The following is a 25,425-nucleotide window of genomic DNA, read 5'->3' as shown; positions in this document are numbered from 1 at the left end:
GAACTGAATCAGCTGTTTGTATACATACATCCCCACCCTTTTGGGCCTTCCTCCCATCCCACCCCTCTAGGGCATCACCGAGCTGAGCTACCTCTGCTATAGAGCAGCTTCCCACTGCCTGTTTTACACATGATGCTGATGATACGTCAGTGCTACTCTCACAACTCGTCTTCCCCTTCCCTTCTCCCGCTGTGTCCACATGTCTGTTCTCTATTCCTGCCCTGCAGACATGCTCATCTGTCCCATCTTTCTAAATTCCATACATAGGCATTAATATACAGTATTTGTTTTTCCCTCTCTTACTTTCTTTACTCTGTATGACAGACTCTCAGTCCATCCACATCTCTATGAATGACCCAATTTCATTTTGTTCACATTGAGTAATATTCTACTGTATATATATATATATATATACACACCATATCTTCTTTATCTATTCATTTGTTGATGGGCATCTAGGTTACTTCCATGTCCTGGCTATTATGAATAGTGCTGCAGTGAACACTGGGGTGCATGTGTCTGTTTGAATTATGGTTTTCTCAGGGTATACGTCCAGGAGTGGGATTGCTGGGCCATATGACAGTCCCATTTTTAATTTTTTAAGAAGCCTCTATACTGTTCTCCATAGCGGTTGTACCAGTTTATATCCCCACCAACAGTGCATAGGGCTTCCCTTTTCACGACATCCTCTCCAGCATTTACTGTTTGTAGATTTTTTTGGTGATAGTCATTCTTACTGGTGTGAGGTGGTACCTCATTGTAGTTTTGGTTTGCATTTCTCTAATAATGAATGGTGTTGAGCATCTTTTCATGTGTTTGTTGGCCATCTTTACGTCGTCTTTGGAGAAATGTCTTATGTCTTATTTGCCACCCACTTTTTTGATTACCTTGTTTTTTTTGATATTGAGCTGCGTGAGCTGTTTGTATATTTTGGAGATATATATTTTTGTCCATCTCTGTCAATTGCTTTGTTTGCAGATATTTTTTTCCCATTCTGAATGTTGTCTTTTCTTTTTGCTTATGGTTTCCTTTGCTGTGCAAAAGCTTTTCAGTTTAATTGTGTCCCATTTGATTATTTTTGTTTTTATTTTCAGTACTGTAGGAGGTGGGTCAAAAAAGACCTTCCTGTGTGTTCTGTCAAAGAATGTTTTTCTTATGTTCCCTGTAGGAGTTTTATACTGTCCCATCTTAGCTTTAGGTCTTTGATCCACTTTGAGTTTATTTTTGTGTATGGTGTTAGGTAGTGTTCTAATTTCTTTCTTTTACATGTAGCTGTCTAGTTTTCCCAGCACCAAGTATTTTGCTGTTATAAATCAGACTTCTTGAACTCCATGAATCTTCCTAGTAACATACACAACTCTGCTTGAATCCCAACTAAAACAGCCAATTTTAAGCTCCTTTTGATTTAAAAGTACCTTTCCTCCTCAAGATTTTGGGCTGGAGTTCTGTGGGGAAGACCCTCTTCGGTGGCTGAATCTCAAATGGGAAGATAATGAATCAAGCTTCCTGGATAGACTGCTGGGTGTGTTCACTGTTACATTATGTATTATAAATTCAAGACAAGTGAAACAAGCATTGAGGCATAGTTACACTTAATGTATAGTCTCTCTGGATGTGTTCTGGTATTAGCTCATCAGAGTGGGGCATGAATGGAGCCAATCAATAACATGATTATTGACTAACACTGTCTCCCATAGACTCTTGGTTTCTTTAAGACCTAGCTTTGATATTTTGTTGTTTTTGTCCCATCCTTTAAACTCTGTCTTTATTCCAAATTATGAACAGTTCCCTGCAGAGATATAGCTATCAGAATCTCAAGATGTTCTCATTAATGGAGTTATTAACCCCCTTGCAAACCAGCAAGACATTCCCTGGCTTGGACCCAAAGCCTGGAAAACATTGCCTGGCTTTCTCTTAATATTGAGGTAACTAGTTGACTGCCTGAAAGTGCTAATTTTTTTTTTCCCTTTAAAATGCAGTACCTGATAAAATGCCTGGGTAGAGGAACTGGTTGTTATTTGATAAAGCAAGTTTCTTAGAATATTAATGTTAGAATCTAGTTGGCAGTATATAGGTGTTCACAGTAATATTCTTCAACTTTGCTCTTATGTTTGAAACTTCTTCATAAAAATATGTTGCGAGGGGGAAAGAATATGGAACAGAATGGGAAATGAGAAAATGTAATCAATAGAGGACTTGGCTCTAAAATCATACAGTCAGTGAATTTAGTACTACATAGCGAGCTGAACAGAGACATGTATTTTTTAAAAGGATTTTCATGTAATAATTATCATAGCCAGAGTAATAATGAGGGAGAAGTTATTAATGTCATCCATAGGTTTTGTGGTGTTTAATCCTAACATCAAACCTGTACACTTAGAGTCAGTCATCAAACCTCTTTTTAAGTCATCATCATTGAAATTAACCTAATAACATCATCTCAGTTTTTCATATTTAGAAACAGGGATCTAGAAAATATTAAGTGATTTGCCTCTGATTGTAACACAACATGAGGCAGAGTTTGAACTGGAACTTAGATGTTCTAATCATATCTGTGTTACTCCATCATGTGTTTGCTCTGATTATAAGATCCCCAAATTCAAAATCATACTCTGGGGAATTCATGGAAAGGAGGATCATTCAGCAAGAATATTATGAACGACGATCAAAGCACTGTTGGTGGCAGAACTCTGTCCTCATTACCACCGAGGCCTGCAGCCATTTCCTAAGAGCTTCTTCCTAAATCACTGCTTTCAGGTTATACTCAGGCCATCAGCAGAGCCATGCTTTGCCCAGCTTTGGGCAGCCTTGCTTTCCTCCTTAATTTGCTGGTGTTTTCCTGACCAAATATACAGTCTGTGAGCATTAGTACTTTGTGTTTACTAGGTGTGCACACTGTAATTTTATGGCCAGGTAGGTGGGAAACTATTAGTCTAAATAAATATACTTTTCAACAGAGCAGCTGTGTTAAGTGAATTGAATAGTCTGTGTAGGTCAGAAACAGTAGCTCTATCTTTTTATTTTTTTTCCCTTCCTCCTTTGGAGTGTTACTGAACTTGAATAGTCGTGATTCACTGCAGGCAGAAATAAATGAAGAGTGGATAGTGTCAGAGTGAAGTCAGGAATAGAGCAGGATCATAGCCTGCGTGACGCTGTGCTGTCTGTCGCTAGGGGCTGATGGATTCATTCCTTTGGAGCACTTTGCTGATAACACAGATTTTCTGAGTTTGGTCCCCCAAATGAATCCATTAGCTTCACCTTCCCCCTCTGCAGTAGTGATGGGGATTTTGATTCTGTTCTTTTCTTTTTCAATTCTTCGCTTTCCTTTCCCTCATTTTGAGGAACGCCCCCCTGCCCCAACACAGAGAAACTATTATTTAGAGCCAGCAAGTATTTTAAACCATTGGAATAGAACAAACTACCTTCCTTGGCCCCAAACCAATCCAAGTCCCCTCTCTAGAGAAAACCACTGTTACTAGTTGGTGTTGTTTTCCAGAGCCTTTTCTTTCCTTACTATTGTATATCTGTGCAGATGCATTTGTTGTTCAGTTGCTAAGTTGTGTCAGACTCTTTGTGACCCCATGGGCTGTAGCACGCCAGAGTTCCCTCTCCTTCACCATCTCCAAGAGCTTGCTCAGACTCATGTCCATTGAGTCGGTGAGGCCATCCAACCATCTCGTCCTCTGTTGCCCCCTTCTCCTCCTGCCTTTGGTCTTTCCCAGCATCAGGGTCTTTTCCTATGAATCAGCTCCTCGCATCAGGTAGCCAAAGTATTGGAATTTCGGCATCAGTCCTTCCAGCGAATATTCAGGGTTGATTGCCTTTAGGATTCGCTGATGCAGACAGATACACAACAAATATTTTGTTGTGGGGCTTTTTAAAAATCAAATGTGAATATATCCTGCATCTTGACTGTCTTCATTACTAATAAATCTTCAAGAAGTGTAAATGTCAGTGCCTACTTGTGAGTTTCTTTTCTCCACCCCATTATTTATCTTATCAGTTCTCCTATTTATGATGCATGTGAATTTTTTTTCCTGATGTATATGGGGCAAATATATGTACTTGTCTGTCTTTGTATTTGCTACACTTCTGGCAAATCTTAAATTTTCTTAGTCGAGGGTCTCCTTAAATCATAGAAAGGAAAATCATTGGAAAAAAAATGAATTAAGATTCTCATTCTTACTGATTATCAGGAAAATTAAAAAATGAAAACAGAAATGTTCACCCAATGTGTAAAAAATAAGGATCCGCCAATCCAGTCTTAGCAGTGGTGTGGGGAGATGGTATTCTTTTCCATTACTGCTAGAATATAAAAGGTGTGTACCCTTTTCAGGGGAAAATTTGAACGACTTCTAGGGATCTGTCTTAGCAAAAAGATTTTGTGCTCATAGAAGCATATTCACTTATTTTTTGTATCAGTGATTCTTACCGTTTCTGGCTTGTAGGACCTGTGAAGATTTTGATGAAAGCCATTGACCACGTGGCATCAGGACTGAAAATGTGGTAATAGGTATAACCATAAGAGTTTATCTGATGAAAAAGGTAGACAGTGTCCAGTGCACACACGGACAACCCTTGGCAGTATCTCAAGGGGTGTGCAGAACCCCAGTTTATAGCTCCATAAATTGGTTCCCCCCCCCCCACCAGTTATCTACCCAAAGCTGTTGTCTATAAGGGAAACTTAAAAATCAGAAAGAGTTTGAATAGAGCAAGGCAGTGCATTTCCTCCTGTGCAAGAAGTAAGCTCATTCCTTTAATGTATTCCACAGTCATTTAATAAGTAACTACTGTATTCTTGGTCCTGGGGCCGGTACTGCCCAGTGGGAGAGGTCCCAGCACATCGGACCTGGAAGAGTCCATTGTAAGGGCACCTCATGAGCTGTGCTCAGGCGCTCAGTCATGTCCGACTCTTTGTGACCCCGTGGACTGCAGCCCGCCAGGCTCCTCTTGTCCATGGGATTCTCTAGGCAAGAATACTAGAGTGGGTTACCATCCCCTCGTCCAGGGGATCTTCCCAACCCAGCGATCAAACTCGGGATTCCTAAGTCTCCTGCATTGGCAGGTGGATTCTTTACCCCTAGTGCCACCCTTCAGTAAAATTAAACAGAAAATCTGAGTAGCAGAGAGCTGCTTTAAGGAGCAGATGTTCTAGTTCAATTGACCCAGCTAATCTAAAAAATGCCTCCTGTGGAGATTACCCTTAGAGCATAAGAGGGTGAGGTTTTGATTTATAGAAGTCTGAAAAGCTTTGGAAACCATCCATATTGTCTCACATGTCCGTTCTCAGACATGTTTTGCATAAACCTGTTTCTTTGGGAGAGCTTAATTTGGCAACATTTAGCTGCAAAGGGCATAATGCAGTTTTCTGGGTAAAAGTGCACAGCTTCTCTTTGTGTGAAGCTTTCTGGCAGACTTTTGGCTGGGAGAAAGGGAGGAATACAACTAATTCTATACCTGTGCTAATTTTATTTAGCTTGACTGCAGATTCACAGCATCATCATTTCCCCAGAACCTATTGGGGGGTAGAAAGTACAATATCAGAAGTGAGGACAGAACCATAATGGGAATTTTGGGTGAGTCAGTAACAAACTGTATTTCAGGTTTCTTATATTTCAAAATGGGAGACATATTGCTGATTCCTCGTTGGTTTTGAATGATTTATAACCTTTTATTTGTGGTTGAGTGTCGCAGTCTATGTTGTCATGGAAATTCTATTGAATTTATAGGTCCATTTATCCAAAATGATTTTCCAGACTTCATTTCATGGTGAATCATGTGGCTGTTACTCCCAAGTACAAAGCAATTTCTAAAAAGTTTCACATTACAAAGAGCACAAACACTGAGGTGGTTATTTTCCTGTTTTTGAAATACAAATGAGTTCCAGATGCACCTAGGGCTCCCCACCCCCTCCGCTGTGTCCAGGGCATTAAGCTCCACTGCATTTCAGAACCAGGCTTAGGTACAAAATAGCAAGCAAGAATAGGTTGTTTTAATAGAAAAGAAGGTTATTACAGTCACTCCAGTAGGTGAAAGAGGTCTTAAGTTACTGGTTTATGGGTAAGGGCAAGACCCTGCAGTCTTTGAGCCCCATTATAGCAGACTCGGTCCTCCTCCCTGTAAGGTCAGTAGTAGGAAGGAGAAAGACTATCACAGAGCTTTCCCATAGCCATTGACTAGCCTTCCTGTGGCAGTGGGTGTAAGCATGGTTTGTGCACCTCAGCACTACTGACATTTTAGGCTGGATAATTAGTTGCTCTGGCGAGGAGTATCCTATGCATTGTAGGGTGTTTAGAAACCTCGCTGGCCTCTCCCCAGTAGACGCCAGCAATAGCATCTGACCCCAAGTGACACCAACCGCAGATGTCTTCAGACATCGACAGATGTCCCCAGGGTCCAAAAATCAGCCTGTTTGAAAACACTACCCTAGAAGCTTTGTACCAAGATCCTAGCAATTGCTAATAGGTCATGCTCATGGCTTATGGGGATTCTGGTCAGGATGATCTACCAAGAGGACTTTTAAAGTGTGGGCTCTGGGTTTGAATCCCAGCTTTATTTCTTAACAGAGAAGACATAATATCTCAGCCTGAATTTCCTTTTTTTAAAAATGGGGATAATAATAATACTTTCCCTGGTGGCTCAGCTGGTAAAGAATACACCTGCAGTGTTGGAGACCTGAGTCTGATCCCCGGGTTGGGAAGTTCCCCTGGAGAAAGGAAAGGCTACCCACTCCAGTATTCTGGCCCGGAGAATTCCATGGTCTGTATGTATAGTCCATGGAGTCGCAAAGAGTTGGACATGACTGAGCAACTTTCACTCACTCACTCACCCTCCATATATGCTAAGGATTGAAGGGATGAATTCATGTAAAGTATTGTAAAGAGTTGGATACGATACGTTTCGGCAGCCCTCTGCTGCTGCCTCTTAGCTTCGTTCTGCAGCATCTGCCTCAAGGGGTTGGGTGGAAAGAAGCAGAGTTGGGCCCATGTCACTGTTACTTGGTCCTAGGCAGGCGTGATTCTGCACACACCTCCGGTCATCCACCCTAATTTGCTCTTTGAAGCAAATCAGTTCTCTGTAGCCATACCCCCCTGTTGGGAGCAGCCTCTGTTGTATGGAATGGGTACAGAACAGGGAAACAATGTCACCCTACTCCTTTATTATAGGAGAAGATTATACTTTGTTTATCCCAGTTTCAAAATTACAGCTATTTCACTAATTTTATTTCTTTTTCTTTCTTTAATGTAGACCACTTTTTTTGAAATCTTTATTGAATTCATTACAATATTACTTCTGTTTTATGTTTTGGTTTTTTGGTCGCAAGGTTTGTGGGATCTTAGCTTCCCAACCAGGGATCGATCCTGCACCCCCTGCATTGGAAGGTGAAGTCTTAACCACTGGACCCGCCCTGCCCGGGGAGGTCCCTAATTTTATTTCTTTATTAGAGAAATATATATATATAGAGAGAGAAATTCACAGATGATCAGTGTGCAGCTGAATGAATTTTCACGCTCTTTGAACCAGGCCGCAGATCAAGAAAAAACACTTTCTCACCGGCTTCTCCCCAGGACCCCTCTTCCAGTTACCACCCGCCAGGTGTTGGCTTGTAACTGCAAGAGTTTTTCCTGATTTTGTACTTCATTGCAGCAGGATCACAGAGTGTATCCTTTCTGTTAAAAGAAAAAAAATCAGGTTTCTTTGTCTCAGCATGGTTTGTGTTTGTGAGGTGCGTTCATACTCTTTGTTGTGTGTTCTGTTAGGTCGTCCATTATTGACTGGCATCCGGGTAATGCCCAATTTGGGGTTATTGAAAACAACCCGTGCACTAATGTATTTGGGTTTTTACCTTTCCTTTTCCCGTCCATTAACTACTTTTTAAAGACATTAAATGATGTCTTTAAAAACAATTCATTAGGGGGCCTATCATATGTCAGCTATTGTAGGAAGCACTTTACTTATTTTATTTAATCCTCAATGTAGCCCAATGACCTGTTTCCGATCCTCAGTTTCCTGCTAAGCTGCCAAGGCTCAGAGAGGGTGACTAACTTCATCTGGGTCACACAGCTGTAAAATGGGAGAGCTACAACTTACTCCCTCTTTCTGGAGTCCATGATAAGGGACCAACTGTAGCCAGATGCTTAACCTACCTCATTTGTGTCCAAACTTAATGCTGAACTTTTAAGAAATAGCTCACGAATCACACGTAGGAAATCCTTCACTGATGGAAGCAAGAGCCTGAACTTTTCCCTACCAGGAAGCAGCTGAAAAAGTTAAATGTGTATTTGACTAATCAGATGCAGAAATTAAAAAAAAAAAAAAAAAACAACTAATAAATAGCATAAACAAGTTACACACAAGAGACTTTTGAAAGGGATTCCCTAAAATACCTTGATACCCAACTGTATAGGAGTCATGGCGCTACGGTGCACGTGGGGTTCTTCTTCTCCAAAAATCTGTATTCCTGCTGTTTACAGTTGAAGATAATTCCATATTACAGGGCAGGGGAAAAAGGGGAAATAATTAAGGATTGGCGCACTCCATGGTTAATGATATTTTATAAAGCAAATGCTTCAGAATGTTTATTTAAATGCTGCCTTGCCTGTAAAGATGTTGAATGCCATCTATTCTTTGGGTCAAGTTTCTTCTAAAAATATTCTTGGAATGAAGGCTGTGTGAAGCCCACACACAGGTTTCTTTGCTATGCCTTGTGGCATCACTCATTGGGATTGTTGGCTGGTCCCTGGAAACAATTTATTTTCACCTGAATTTGCATCTCTCTCCTGGTCTGAAGAAAGTAATAAAGATACATAGTAATAAAAACTGAGGGCTCTGGAGTTTCTTCTTACTTTTCCCAAGCATGCAGTAGTGTTTCTTTATCACAACCATCCCATGAGGTATGCATTACCTCTGTTTGACAGAAGGGGACAGTGAGCCTTGGAGACCTCAGGCGTCTTCTGTATACAAATCAGGTCTGATTCTGTGGCCCATGTCGTTTGGTCTTCATTTTATATCACCCAGTTGTGTTGTCTGTCAGTTTCAAGGATGTTTTTCTGTAGGTCGCAGGAGTGTGAACTGGGTTGTAATAGGGCCTCCATTCTCCAGGGGAGAACCTTGTTAGAAAGAGATAAATGAAGAGGATAAAGCTCAGAGCTCAAAGAAACTCAAAAAAGAATGAAGTTACAGAACAGTTTTCTAAGGTGAAGCACAGAGACATATAGATATATTGGGATACATTTTGCTTAAGATCAGTAGTGACATTTAGGGTTGTATTAGAGTTCACCAGAGAAATGAGACCAATGTGAGAGGGACTGAGGTTTTGTTTTTGTTTTTTTTTTGAGACTGAGGTTTTAAGGAAGTGGTTGTGCCTCTATTTTGGGGTTGGGCAAGTATGAAATATGCAGAGCAGGCTGGAAATTTCAGCCTTGTTGAAGAGTTGACGTTGCAGGCTGAAGACTGAAGGCTGGAAACTCGGGCAGAATTTCTCTGTTGCAATCTAGAGGCAGAATTCCTACCTCTTCCTCCAGGTTTCAAGTGATTGGATGTGGCTCCCACCATATGGAGAGTCTCGTGATGTAAACAGCAATCACATTTATTTATTTATTTATTTTTTAGCAATCACATTTAAAACAAGACCTTCACAGCAACATGTGGAATACTGTTGGACCAAACAAGTAGGCAGCATAGCTAGGGCAAAGTCAACACATTAAAATTAACCCTCACAGGGGATAAAAATATAATCATGACGCTTTAAAAAAAAGTTACTGGGAGTAAAGACTGTTGATTGATACAAATGAAAATACCTATATCATAGTTCTGAATTCAGAGTATTCCTTATATATAGTGTACATAGTGGGTGTTTATAATTTTTCTCACGATTTAGGCGACTAGATTTTCTTTTGTTGGATCATTAAAATTTCAGGCTAGAGTTGCTTAGGTAGAAAACAGTTTGAAATTCCTTGCAGATTAAAGAGAAAGGAATGTTGCCGGTGTTTAGCAGAACCGTACCTGGTTCCACTTAGTCATTTCATAATGATTGTGGGTTATATTGCACCTTCTTGAACATTTTCTCCAGCAGTTTTAAGTCCATTCATTCTCTTAATATCCTTATCTCTCTTTGCTATTCATGTCACTGTATAATTGTTTTCCTGGAAATAACAAGACCCTCAATGTAATGATTGTGACTTTATCATTCGACTGTCCTTGCTTCCAGTCATCTAGAGTCCCCACTCATTTTATTCATTCCACAAATGAGTTAATGGAATTTACAAGAACAACACTGTTCAAGACAAAGTCTTTAACTAAGCAGGTAGCCTTCCTGCCCTCATCAGTCTTGCTGTCTGATGGTAGTGACAGAATGAAGGAATCATTGAATGTGTGTGATCTGGCTCTTCAGTCATTAAGGTACAGCATAATCTAAAAATAGAGTAAGAACTTGTTATCCTAAACTTTGTGACATAATCACTTGCAAATCATCCAACAAGTAGAACCAGCAGATCATTAACTGTGTTTGGATTTTTTTCTTTGTCTTTACTGCACATTTTTATCCTTGGGTGACTTTTTTGTCCACTACTGTGTTCTCAGCTGGCTGGCTACTTGGTAGCCCCAAACACGATCAGAAAAATACATTTCACCTCTTCAGTCCTGTTACGTACTGCCTCCTCCGTGAGTTTTTATTCTGCTGTTGCTCTTTCCGTCACCATCTTTACCTCATCGTGTTTACGTCTCATTTGTTCTTTTCCTGTAGCTTTTCCTATGTGTTCTTCTGTTAAGGATGAACAACAGTATCCTGGAAGTGTCTGATGAATCTACCAGTGTATTGCCTATCCTCTGGGCTGTCTGCATGTCATTTCCTTAATTCATCATGAATTTTTCTTGGTTCATATATGTGGGAGGAGAGCACATTGGAGAAATATGTGTTCTGAGAGGAAATTAAAATGTAGAGCTTTCTGAACCACCAGGGAAAGTTCTGTTGGGTTTCCCACTCTTGCATTGGAATCATTTCCTCTTGCTGCCATTACAACAGGCATATGAGAGCTGACTTAAACAAACCGCTACAACATTAGAAAATAGGAAGTCCAACTTCGGCAAAATCTCCCCTTACCTGGTCCATGCCCTGTGTTATTCTATATTCATTTAATGTATGCCTCACATGACCCTGAACCATTTACTACCTTATGCTTTATTGTGGTACATTTACATATGACTCAACCTGAATCTAATTATGCAAAACCACGAAACTGACCCTATTTCTACTTAATAACTGGCCTGCACCCTTCAAACTACCAAAAAAAAAAGAAAAAGGCTGAGTAACTGTCCCAAATGAAAGTTGGGGGTCGGAGGGGTCATTATAAAGAGACGTGGCAACTGAATGCAAAGTTTGATCCTCTTTTAGATTCCTGGACCAAGATACAAATAATGATCTATAATGGACTTTATTTGGGCACTTGCCAAAAGTTGAAAATGGACTGTGAAAATGATTAATAGTATTATATCAAAGTAAAACTTGCTAATTTTAATAATTTTACTGTGGATATATAAAAGAATATTCTTATTCTTAGAAACAGTACACTTAACGTATGTATTGGTAAAGAGGCATATTTTCTCTCACTTACTATTAAATGATTCAGGGGTAATGTTTGTGGGGAGAGAGGAAACATGCAAATAAGGTAAGATATAAATAATTGGTGGTCCGGGTAAAGGATATAGGGAACACTTAATAGATTTCTTTATTGCCCAGTTTCTCAGGTCTTTTCTTCAGCTTCTGTTCACCATGTTTCTTCAGAAGGAGGATTTCTATGCAGTCAGCTTCACTTTAGTTCTTATGATTAGAAAGAACACACTTTGGGGAAAGCTGAAGGAATGCTCCGAACATGGCACTTGCAAGCAGATGTAGAAAATGGATGGGCTACCCAAAATGCTCAGTAGCTACCAGGACCGTTCCCAAAATGTTTTTGTAAAATAAGTTTCCAGACTATGCCTGGATTTGTCTCATCAGCGGTAACAACAAAATAATTTGAAGTCCAATCCCTCAGCAAAACTCCATCTACTTACTTTCACATTTAAGATATCTTTAAAAGTTAACAAAATTCAGTAGACTGCGACTTGAGAGAGATACTGATGGCAAGGAAAATTGATATTTCAGACCTATGGCTGCTGTTCTCTTTATGAGACATTTTATTATCCTGATGGGTGGAGCCATGATTCAAAGACGTTTTCTAAAAATGAATTTTCTCACCCAGTTGTAAATGAAAACGCCCTTGAAGAGGTCTGAAAGTATTTTGTATCACACACTATTCAGGTGATGCATTAAACAATGCCGCCCCTGCTCCTGGACTGAAGAATAAGAAAACCTTGTGTGAACTTCATCTGAGGGTCTGGGTTTTAAAAGGGAAGTGAAGTGTAATTTTCTGAATATACCTATGCAGAGTTTCTTTCCTGGGTTAGTCTCATTGTCCCCAGAGCAATTCACCCAGTATTAAACTATTTTAATCTGCATCTCATTGAATTCATTTTTCTCAGAGTAAATTCATGATGTCTGTAGCTGTCCAGACATAAAGGTAACACATTTGTAAGTGGGTGGTGCTAGCGTCAATGGAAATTCACAATCTAAGGAGAACAATTCTGCATAAGAAAGTATAATCTCCAAAAGAATCTACCATTCTCCAGTCCACTTGGGTGTCTGACTTTTCCTAGGAAGTGTCCTGATTTGGGCTCCCTGATCACACCCTTCAGGGGAAAAAAATGTCGGCTTGTTCATAACGTGTGGGTGAATTCAGTCAGCAGGACTCTTCGCGTTTGACCTGTATTTCAGCTAGCCTGTCTGACTTCCCCTTTCCCACTGGGTAGTTATCATTTAACATCAAGTCTCCATATTCCATCTGGGGTGTGGTTGTTCAGAAAATAGCATCATGTCATTTGGGAAAGTGGAAAAATAAAGGTCATAGACGAGAACCAATGATAGCAGGAGTTTTGATTTTCTGTAAGGGGTAGGAGTGATTCAAGAAGATTCAGTGGAATTATACTTCTGTTAGAAATCTTAAGATGCCTGCCAGGTGTTAATGTGATGGTGATGGTGCTTTGTGGACCTCTAAGGTCCAGGCATAGTGCACACTCTGTGTCCTATACTGACATGTTTAATCCCCACTCTCATCTATACATAAGGAATAATGCTTAGAAATTAGTTTACTTGCCTGGGATCTCACATGCAAGTAAATGAGGAAGCTGGAATTAGGGCCCCAAGTCTTTTATTCTTATCTCATACATAATCTCTCAAGAATACTCTGTGATCTGTTTTTGTTCTCTGAATTGTATTAGATATCAAGGAATGTCCAGGCATTCAAATTGTATAATGATTTTAAGTTGATTTACCTTAAAGGATGATAAGCCCTTGTCAAAGGTCAGAGAAGGTATTCAAGGTGGGGATGAGAACACCAGGATTTTGCACTCTTCACTGATGTTTTTGTCTTAACCAAGTGAGCATCAAGTTTATGAAGCACTTTCTTCACGTGTAACTTGAGTGTAGTCATTTCTGCCCAGCCTTCACGGGGATTGTTAGATGGATTAAGTGAGATCAGAAATGGGATGGCTTTTTGCGAACTGTAAAATCAAGAATATTATTATCATCATTGCCGTTAAATTTTTGTGGATTGACTAAAATAGCCCATATTGGCTATTTCTTAAAGCTGAGAGCCCCCATCAAATTCTTATCATCAAAATGATACTTGTCTCTAAAGACATGTCCATTTAAGCCTTTAAAATTTTAACATGTGAACTGAATCTCACAGCCTTGGTTTTCTACCTTAGCGTGTTTTAACTCCATTAAAATCTGGCTTCCTAGTAGAGACCGTTCACCATGACATGAGTATTAGGTAATAAGATGTTGGGTGTTATTTTTGTGTGTGACCTAAAGTCATCGTAGTTATGTGAAAAGACATGTATTTTATTGATATCTACTGAAGTATGTTGGGGTAGAATGATAAAATGTCTAGGGTTTGCTGTCAAATACTTTAGCAAAGAGAAATATGGATAGATGAATACATTGGTCAAAATCTTATTATGTTGGGGAATCTGAGTACACTGTACTATTCTCTCTACTTCTGCATAGGTTTTCCTGGTATATTCTCCTAATATGTTTTTTATTGTTCTTTTTACAGATGCAGATTTTCTTTTACAATCCAGATGATTTTGACAGCTTTCAAACCGCCATTTCTGAAAACAGAATAATCGGAGCTATGGCTATATTTTTTCAAGTAAGTTAACAATGGCTCAAATACTTCAACCAGAGTTCTTTGAGTATTTTTTTTTTAATTCACCGAATTGTTCCATGTTTAATGAATACATCTGTTTTCTAGTTCACACCTGTCTAAATGAAAGATATTTCATATTGTCTAATGTGTGATTTAAAATGTAAATAAGTATGTTTAGAAACATAATGAAAAATTTTGCATGAATTATTCTGATTTTATTGCTACTTGACTGGTGCACAGATTGAAGAACACATTTATCATCTAAGTTACTTCACTCCTGAAGCGTTTTGAACAGGTTCCTTCAGCATATTAAGAGGCTGATGTTTTAAAAAAAAAAGTGGTTTTCTTTGGAGCAACTTTAAAATTTGACATTACTTGCAAGTAGATTAATAAATCGCATCAGTCATTTCTCTAAAGAGACTTCATTTCTACCCCCTCGTTCCCCTCCAGAAATCCCCATGGTAACTAAAATTTTTATTGAGACTGTTTCCACGTTAGTATGTTTATGATCTCCCAGACTCTCTTTCTCTTTTTTGTTGTATTTGTATTAAGGAGTTTTCCTGGCTCATGTGTTGGTTCCATATCTAGAAGTGAAACCGTTGCATCCTCCCATAGATAATACTGTCCAGGCTTCTTAGTGTTGATCAGTGGGTGTCTTAACCAAGTAGCCTGGAGGAGACCTGGTGCTTTTTTTGTGTGGGAAGGTAATCTGAGTAGGAGGTGTATGGCTTGTCTTTCAGTCTTGCAATTTGCCTAAAGACCACTTACAAGTCTTCCTTTTACCAATGAGTCATCATGGGGAAATTATGTCTTTCTGACAACTCAAAGGAACATTAAAGACATCAGAACCTTCTTCAATATGTGTCTTTAACCTCCGCCTTTTGAGGCAAGCTTCTTTGTCATTGAGATGGAGCCACTCTTGTGTGGAGCGTGTTAATTTCACTGCCCTTTTTAGTGAGTGACACAGAATGCACAATTCTCTTTACTGTTTGTCTCTCTCTTAATACCCCTCTCCCTTTCTTTTCTTGGATAAAGGCTCAAAGGGGATGTGATTTTTGAACAATTGAAAAGCCTAATATCCTATCCAAACTTCAGAAACAATAAGAGTGGCGTTCTACAGCATTGGTTATGACACTAATTTTCATACTAAGGTTTCTGACCTAGTACTGAGCCATGAAATCATTTCAGTGAGTCTTGACCAGCATTTTTAAAATAAATAGAATAATACAGAACAGAAAGTATTCAAGTGTACCACACATAGTAAGGGTAAATAATTTCTTTGAACTTGTTTTTTCATTGCTCATACACAGACATGCAAGCAATTGGGTCATTATACTAAATGTGTTTCTCATTGTGGGTGATACTGAAATATTTTGAAATATTTTGTTTACATTGTATATTATGATAATCTCCTCATTGTTCCTACTGTTTGCCCAGGCATTTCTTCCCCTGATTATTTTCATGAACCACAGAAGAGCGTAGTGTTCTAAAAGCTTACTCAGTAGAGTCAAAAATACGTGCATTTGAATCTCATCTTTTCCACTTAACTGCATAATGGTGATGTAGTTGTTTAAACTTTTTGTTTTATTTTATTTTTTGACCACACCATGTGGCTCACAGCATCTTAGTTCTCTGACCAGGGATCAAACCTATACAATAGGCATTGAAAGCACTGAGGCCTACCCCTGGACTGCTAGGGAATTTCTAAACTTTTCAACCACAGCATTGTTATCTGTGAAATGAGGATGGCAACTTCTGCATCATCAAGACTGTAGTCGTTAAATGAAGTCCCTAGTGTGGGTTTTGGCACATCGTAGACATTTGGTAAATGCCAAAGAAAATATGTACCCATATCCAGCCACTTCTGTTTCTATGAGGTGGAGACCCCATGGTGTATGTGTCTTCTCTGCATAAACAGAAGTCTGTTCTGGGCACAGCCCTGCTAGCAATTCAGTTGGGTTCTGTCATAACCCCTTGTGTATCTAAAGTGTGATAGATTTGTGGTTGGCATTACTGGGGTTGCTTGAACTTCTCAGACTGTTTGTACTTGTGTATTTGTGAGCGTGCTCTCAGTCATGTTCAACTCTTTGCAGCCCCTTGAATTGTAGCCCATCAGACTTCTCTGTCCGTGGAATTCTCCAGGCTAGAAAACGGGAGTGGGTTGCCATTTCCTCCTCAGGGATCTTCCTGACCCAGGGATCAAACCTGTGTCACTTGCATCTCTTGCATCGGCAGGCAGATTCTTTATCACTGGGGCCACCTGGGAAGCACTTACATAGTTTTACTTACTTTTTATCACGCTCCTCTTAGCACACTGTTTTTCATATTGCTGGATCTCTACTCCGGCAGCCCTGCCTTCATACCTACCCTTTCCTCCTTTTCTGTCATGCCCACCCATGCCTCATCCAACCTGGTTCTATTAATACTTTATAGGTCACCTTTTTTTAAAGGAAAATAAAATTTTTAAATGTTATTTATGAGTACTGGAAAGTCTATTTCACAGCATGCTCTACCCAAAAGGCTTCTATTTTTCCAGCTCTAGAAAGTCTTCTTAAATATAAGACCAATTAGAGTATGGGCAGGAGAGGCACATTGGTGTAGAAACCAGCAAAAGACCTCAGTGTGAAATCTATGCTTTGGATTTTTAAAGTATTTCCAGGACACAAGTGCTTGTTCACATACATAGAAATATAATGTGTATTTCATCTGGTTAGTCCTCTCAGTTTTGGCTTGCTATCCTGTGGACACAAAATAGAGGGCAGTTAATAAAAAATAGAATAGTTGTTTTTCTTTTTTTTAGATAGCAGCTGCATGAAGCTACTTTCTTTGTTTTTCTTGTAAGTTCACATGCACATTTATACATCTGAGTTCACACTATGTCATTGCAGTGGAAAGAAGATGATATCATTGCTATTTTAATTTGGCAGTCTTTTTAGAACCTGTATTTTGAGATCTTTGTGTTTTGAATCTTTCTAATAAGAATGCTTGATTTGGGACTTTGGTATTTCTCCCCCAGGTAAAGAAATCTTGATGTACATTTCCAAATTCAAACCTAGTACCTTCCATTTTGGTCTTAAAGAAGTATTTATCATTCTCTCGGGAATGATTTGATGACATGTATGGTATCACTTACTACATTAAATAGATGTGGTAAGTGTAGTCACCTCCTGCCCACTAGAAGTGGGTCATAGTCCTATGTGATAATGGCTCGAAAGAGGTGAGAGGAGAAGGTCTCCTACTTATGAATTGGCTGTACGCTGCTCTGGTGCCCATAAATGCTCAGATTCATTGTTGAGAATCACAGGATATGAATGACCTACAAGTGCATGTCTAGGCAAGGCTAAGTTCTATGTAGATGCTGTGGCTTTGATGCCAGCTTGCTCTACACACTAAAATAATTTTCCCAACAATTTCAGTTTTTCATTATCTGTGTTTCTTTTTTTCCCCCTGATCATCTGCCTGTTACTCCAAGGAGTTTTGGCTGTCTTACTGCCTTTGCTATAGTTAGGTATGATGAGGTTCTTAGGTTTCCAAAATGCCAAAGCACACACACACCTAACAGACACATGGTCGACCAGGGAACATGTTGGCTGAGTGCCGGTGGTCCTGTTGTAGCTCATAAACATAATGACGGATGCTCCATCATGCTTACAATTATTTTCTTCAGTTAAACGTGGAATATTTCATATAAGATTTCCTGATGATGCTGTAACAATGGAGATCTGAGTAGTGACTGTCTCCTTTGGAGGGGGTGTGGATTTCCATGATGATAACCCATTCTCTAAGCACTTTCCATGACTTCACTGTCAGCATGACCTTGATTTCATGACCCCGACCTGGGCCCCAGTAACCTTGAATAGTGCCTGACATCCTTTGGTTGCGGACAGAATTGAAGGTCAGTCTCACTGTTGAAATGTAGTGATCCAGGTTTCCCCTGAATGCTTTGTGTGAACACCAGTAAAGGCAGGATCGCCTCCAGGTACAGAGCAGAGCAAATCATGGCAGCCCCACCAGGGTTTACGCTTTGGGGCCCACACAGTGCTAAAAGGCACATTCATTTCATAGATAACTACTGCTGAGTGGAATGTTAGAGTTTTCCAACACATGTCACTAAATGCATCTGGAGAAAGAATACCCTTTTCCAGTTCACACACCTTTGGGCTAATGGCCCTCTGGAAGATAAAGGAGAAAGGAAGGGTCAAGTTTGATTTAAAAGGATTTTCTAAATAAAATAGGGTAAAATAAGAAATAGGCGAGGGATGAAGATACTTGTTAAATCACTAAGAGAATAAATAGATGCTTGTTTAGCTAATTTATTAGTACAAAAAATGAGTATTTTCTGTTTGTTAAAATAGAATCTTCTCTGTTAGCCTGTTTTGGAGTCCTGTAGAAATGTAAAAAGCCAAAAGTCATCAAAATGCGCTTTTAATGTATTCTCGCATTTGGATAACACGCTCTTTAAAGAAGAAGGATGAAAGCCTGTGTTTATAGGACAGTTAGAATGACAGTGGACTGATTAGGCAATTTGTTGATGATACTTTGTTTTGAAAATAACTCAAAAAGGTTTAATTAATTTTGATATAAAGTTACAAATCTTCCTTGACAAGTTGAGGTTTCCTCCTGGTAAACATTGTAAATTTAAAACGTAGCAAGTTGAAAGTGCGTTTAATACACCTAACTTACTGAATGTCAAACCATCATATCTTGGCCCAGCCTACCTTAAATGTGCTTAGAATATTTACATTAGCCAGTGGTTGAACCCGTTTATCTAACACAAAGCCTGTTATTGTTAACAAAAAGTATAGCACAGCCTGAAGTTTTCATTGTCTCATGGAATTTACTGAATACTGAGAGGGAAAAAAGGAAGGGTCATCTGATACAGAAAGGTTGTATATGTATTGGTTATTTACCCTGTGACCACGTGACTGACAGGAAGCTGTGGCTCACTGCCTTGCCTATCATCAGAAGACAGTTTATCTTACCATCTTCCTAGCTTGGGAAAAGACCAAAATTCGAAATAATGTGTATCACTTTCACAGCATCATCAAGTCAAAATTATAAGTTAGGGACTCTCTGTATAGAGCAGAGACTACTCAATTCCCAGAGTGACCTTATGTTTAACTTGACCTGTATTTTTTTTAGATCAAGGATCTTCTATCATTGCCCTTGAAATTGGGTTCTAGTTTGATTTTTCTGTCTTGCAATCTGTTTCTTCATCATTTCTCTTTGAACTGTTTCCTCCATTATCCCTATGAGCATCAAAATGCCTTGAACCATGCAACCATCTTAATGACTTTCAATCTGTTACTTATAGAAGTTTGGGATTCCCACGCTTGTAAAATTTTGATTTTATAGGTTTGATTTTTGTGGGGTTTTTTTTTTTTTTTCTCTTGAGGAAGGACATGATTATCTTTGAATATGTGATGGCAAAGGAATCTCGTTTGTATTGCTACCCAGTTACCATTGTTATTTAAATGCCAGAAATTTTATTTATATTTCCTGATTCTATTGAACTTCAGAATTATAAATGCATGATTCTTTAAAAGCATCTACATTTAGAAACTTTTCTCAGGTGGTTTTCTTTTCAGCTTCTTTGTTAGACCTTGTTGGGTATAATCACTTCTGAATCTTTGCATCAGACACAAAGAAAATTTTTATCATGTCTGCATCCAGGGGCCCAATCAATAGCATGTTTCTTATACATTTAAGAAATAAGTTGAGGTATTTATAGGTTGTCTTATAGTATTTCTTTTTGACAACCTGTCTTCAGCAACTCCATTGAAGCTTTTTTCATTTAATACTAGCTTCTACTTCTTCCAGGAGCATTGAGCCCCTTTGCACAAGTATTTTTTTTTTCCTATTCAAATTTCTATCCACAGACTGACTGCTGTCATTGGATTTTTGCTAAGGTCAGTTGCTCATGCATTTGGACCTTCCTCACTCTGTCCTAGGAGAAGACAATGGCACCCCACTCCAGTACTCTTGCCTGGAAAATCCCATGGATGGAGGAGCCTGGTAGGCTGCAGTCCATGGGGTCATAAAAAGTCAGACACAACTGAGCGACTTCACTTTCACTTTTCACTTTCATGCATTGGAGAAGGACATGGCAACCCACTCCAGTGTTCTTGCCTGGAGAATCCCAGGGATGGCGGAGCCTGGTGGGCTGCCGTCTATGGGGTCGCACAGAATTGGACACGACTGAAGCGACTTAGCAGCAGCACTCTGTCCTTCCTTCATAGTTGAAAGCAAACTTCAAAACTCAAATGTTTCCCGAGTTACTAACCCATTCTTTATATCACTCAGTGGTGCAGACTGCTTAATTATTTTTCTCCATCTGGAGAGGCTTAGTAATTAAATGAAATGGCAGCACCTGGGATTATTTATAGACGTGAAGAAGGCAGGAGGAGTTCTTGATGACTCATCCAGGGCTGGCAAGGAAGGCTTTTTCTCCACTTCCCTGGGTCTCCCCCCACCAAAGGAGCTGTGATTTGTCCTTCCTCTAACCCACTGCTTTTATCACTCCATCTCCCCGTCATGCTGTGGTTTCAGTCGGTTTCTTCTGACTTTGTACCGTGAATTCACTGAGGACTGGGAGCCTCTGCTTACTCATCAGGTGCATCTCTTGCGGGTGACTCCCATTGTGGGTTGGTTGTGCAAGTACTTAGGTGAATTCAGGGCAAACATGTTCAGGCTGTCTCGAGTCTTGACTGGAAAGGCGCACGCTGATAACCTGGTAGTGAAGAAGTGATTAGAAACCGGCATTAGGGAGTGTTGTTGTTTAGTCACTAAGTCGTGTCCGACTCTTTTTGCGACCCCTTGGACTGTAGCCCATCAGGCTCCTCTGTCCATGGAATTTTCCGGGCAAGGATATTGGACTGGGTTGCCATTTCCTTCTCAAGGGAATCCTCCCGACCCAGGAATCAAACCCGCATCTCCTTCTTGGCAAGTGGATTCTTTACTACTGAGTCACCTGAGAAGCCCCCGAAGGAGTGTAAGACCTGAGAATACTGGACTACAGTCTTGTAGGTGGAGGTCCATGTCTTGTTCTTCTGCTCCCTGTCCCACCATCCACCTTTCTCTAGCCCTCACTTCAGTGTCTTGACCTCACTTGTTGCTCAGGATATTTGTAGTGGATAGGACTAAGTTACAGGAAGCTTTTTAGGATCCCACCACAAGACTGATGATTTGGGTTTTGGAAAAGCACATGCCTAGGTAACTGCCTAAGCTTCAGCTGAAAAAGGTGATGGATTTACAGAAGCGTAAGGCTTTTGAAATGGTGAAGGACACTGACCATGAAGATTCTCAGACTGCTGATCCATTGAGGAGGCAGTTCTAACCTGGGACTCCACTGCGTCTAACATTACTCTCAACTGTATCTCTGCTTATGCCTGTAGTTGGGAAAAGCATCAGGGCTTGAAACTTCCTAAAAGGTACAGTGCATTCAGAGGCCTTAAAGGAAAGTGTTAGTGCCAAGAATATCAGGGTCTATCTATATCTGAAATTGTTATTATAAAGTTTCCCACTGGGAATTCCCTGGCAGTCCAGTGGTTAGGACTCTACTTCCATGGGGTGTGGGTGGGTGGGTGTTCTATCCCTGGTCGGGGAACTAAGACCCCACAGGCAGCAGCATGGCCAATTAAAAAAAAAAATTAAGTTTCCCACCAAAATGATTTTATCTCAGTAGATGATGGGTGGAGAGAGAGGCTTTTTTGCATTGTTTAGCTCTTTTTCATTCTACCATGACTCTTTTTCTTGTGCATTTCCTTCCTAGGGTTAGTTTCTTTGTATTTCAGTGCATCTGTATGTATGACTTTTTTCTTGCTTCTGCTGTATCTCTGCTTGTGTTGACTCATTTTGCTCATTCTGCGGTGCCATTCTTCATTTGCATGGCGAATGTATCCTCAGAACTGTAGCTTGCCCTCAAAGTAGTTAGGTAACCATAAGCTTTGAAAAGAGGTGGCCTTTGAATTCTTGCTTTACTGGTAGCATTATTTTTTCATTGGGAGGTAGGGGAAGACAGATCAAAATAGGTAGATAAAGTATTGAGAAAAGAGTACAAGAATTGTGTCTTTATATATCTGTATAATTTCAGAATGATAAATAGTTAATTATAAGAGTATGAATTTCCTATTTGTGAGTTTTAGAACTGGAGTTTCCTCCATCTTTCATTTTCCTCCCATTTTTCTACAAAGCACAACACCAGTATAAACCACCCTTTTTTATTTATGGTGACCAGCAAAGTCACCTTTTCAGTTTGTTTGTTTTTTTAGCCATCCTGAGAAATAGTTTTTCTTTGTTTGATGAACAGCACATTTTCTATAATGGCTATAGATAATTTTCTTTTTTTTTTTTTCCCTTAAAGACTGGACCTATGGCCAAGGTGAAATGAATGTCTCTACCCCATAGAATGAAGGGAGAAGGAAGGGTGCAGAGAGACAAAAAGAAGGAGAAGGAGAAAAGTAAGGAGTGAGAAGGGAAGGAAGGAAAAAAATATTAAACCCACTACCAAACACCCAGAAAAAAAAAAAAAAATCCAAGAACTATTTTTGAGTCAGAGACTGAGTGAATTTGTGTCAGGGACTCGTGATGGATTTTTACAACTTCTTCCCTAGACTGCTTATGGGGATAATTGAAGTAAACTAATATGATTCTTAATTTATCCCTTTCCAGTCGCTGCTGTTTGAATATCATCCTTCTCACATTTTCCACATCCTTGGTTTTATCCAGTTATAAGTTCAGTTCTTTCACTACATTACCTAGAAGTGTAATTTTGGAATGTTTTCGGCTAATTAAGAGACTTTTTTAAAAAATACAAATGCAAGAATTAAAATACATATGTTCCAATTAAACTATTTTAACAGCTAATTGATTTCACAAGACCTACCATTAAGTGAAGGCCAGAGTCATCGTTAATGTTCAGGTGCAATTGTGGAATAGATGTGTGGATGTACAACGTTGCATTTAATGCCCTATGAGATGTTTTCACTACATCTCCTGTCTGCAAATGGCCTATAATTCAGATTTCCTCTTAGTGGACATTATGGAGGACTATATTTGGTGAAGCGTTACATAATTAAGAAACTTTGAAAAAAAAAAAACATGTGAAAATCTTCTTTAATTAAATCATTGCACTTCAAGGACAGTCACCAAGTTCTTTGCCTTTGTACATCACTAAATGATAGTTTAGATTCTACCATTTACTTTAGAACTTAGATGTTTTGGCCAGTCATCGAATCTGATTGTCATAGTCTCAGATGAAACACTAGGAACTCTATAGTGATCCCATTAAAAGGACAGAAGAGAGATTGGCTGTCTGAGAGCGAAGTGGTTGGCCACGGTCCCATAGCTCTTTGAAATCTACTAAGCTAAGAATTCTAGTTTTGTTACTCTGAATCCAGTTGTCTGATTTTTCTTAAGCTCTGATTTCCCTGAAGTAGGTGTATATACCTTAACTATTAATAATTAGATCTCTTGGGACAACTCTACACACAAAGCATCTTGCATCCCAAGGTTAGAAGTGAGTGACAACTCTCTTCTTTTCCTTCTTTTTCCTCTAGGTAAACTAGTTGAAAAGATGCTTCATAAATAGAATGCAAGCACGACTAATAAAAGTTAGTGTTTATCACAGACTTAATTCGTGTAATCTTCACTGGGACCCCTCTCAAGGTATTATTGTATCCATTTTACTGATGTACAAGGTGAGGCATGGAACTTCTTTCAGTATAAATTACTCAACATCATATCAGCCAATAAATGTTGGAGCCAGGATTTCAACAGCAGTAGGATATCTCCAGGGTCTGTACTCTTTATGTAAAACTGAATCAGATAATTTTGCCTTTCTGTTGGAGAGAGTAGAGAAAGAAGTGTATATCATTGGTACCCGTTATTATATATGTATATGTGCTTCAGAACCTCTCTTAATTTTTCTGGTACCCAAAAGTTATTTTCTCGTAACTTTAAATTTTGTCCTTACGCTTTTTGCCCATAATTAAAACCTTTGATCTCATTCTAAATTCCCTTAGACTCTGTGCCTATAATTATTTTATAGATTTGATGACTGCTTTTTTTCTTCTGCCTTTTCCCTTTTATGAAAAGGCTATAAAGGGAATCCAATGAATGGTATGGTTAGATGAGGATACTGTGAGTGAACAGAGTTAAGATTTGAACAATCCTTTGTTAACTTTTTTTCATGGCAGTGGTTCTTTGAGGGAAGGGTGCAAGGGATTTTCCCCCCAGAGGACCTGAAGCCATGCCTGGCCACACTTCAGTTTGTCCCATTGGGGTAGTGATGCTACTGGAATCTAGTGGATAGAAGCCAGGGATGCTGCTCAGAATACTGCAGTGCACAAGAGAGCCCTTCACAGCTCGGTTTGATCTGGCCCAAATGTCAGCGCTCACACTGAGAGACCCAGCTTTGTGTGAGGAACCAGAGGGTTTCGATCTCAATCGATGTGGGCTATCTGGGGTTATTCTGCCAGCTGATGGCTGTAAGAATAACTAAATCATCCCATGCCTGAGAAGTCCCCTAGGACTCTGGTCAACCAGGGTTTAGTTGACTGGATTCTAAGATAAGACTTAAAGACTTAGATGTTTGCAGGGAAGGAATGAAAATGCAGATAGAGATAACGGACTTGCGGACACAGTGGGGGAAGGAAAGAGTGGGATGAATGGAGAAAATAGCATCACCGTATATACACTGCCATGTGTCAAATGTATAGTGAGAAGTCACTGTATAACATAGGGAGCCCCGCCTGGTGCTCTGTGATGACCTCGAGGGGTGGGACGTGGAGAAGGGAGGGAGGCTCCCAAGGGAGGGGTGTATGTATAATTATGACTGGTTTGTGTTGTTGGTGGGGCAAAAACCAGCCCAGCACTGTAGAGCAATTTAAATCCACCCTGCTTCTATGTACTCCAACCTCACCTCAGCCCCTAGAAATTAAAGAACCCAGGGGAAATGTGTTCCCAGGCACTGTAGTGATTTGTGAAACAAGCACTGATTTAATAGTACATTCACTTAGACCTAGAAAAGTAAACAAAGGTTAAGAGCATGGGCAGATGCCTTTGAACTAGACTTCAGTGGGAGCTGGTTTGAAAATCTGAGAGATGAAGGAAGCTCCCCTGGTGGAGGCTGTAGGAGACTGTGTCTCCGTGAATCACAGGATGCTCTTGTTCCCATGGT

The 25,425-nt window shown here is 39.7% G+C and overlaps 1 protein-coding gene across 3 annotated transcripts in view; it reads left to right on the top strand.

The window, feature by feature from the left end:
• The window catches only part of PTPRG (protein tyrosine phosphatase receptor type G), a 747,715-nt gene that overhangs the window by 500,652 nt on the left and 221,638 nt on the right, over positions 1-25,425 (top strand). For all 3 annotated transcript variants that reach the window (XM_043885370.1, XM_043885371.1, XM_043885369.1), the window contains exon 5: positions 14,154-14,249. In XM_043885370.1, the coding sequence (XP_043741305.1) occupies positions 14,154-14,249 (96 nt within the window). The remainder of the gene's footprint in view (positions 1-14,153; positions 14,250-25,425) is intronic.

Source organism: Cervus elaphus, chromosome 24 (genome assembly GCF_910594005.1).
Source record: "Cervus elaphus chromosome 24, mCerEla1.1, whole genome shotgun sequence".
NCBI classification, from domain to species: Eukaryota; Metazoa; Chordata; class Mammalia; order Artiodactyla; family Cervidae; genus Cervus; species Cervus elaphus.
The sequence above is the reverse complement of the archived record's forward strand: the minus strand, read 5'-3'. Positions and strand labels throughout refer to the sequence as shown.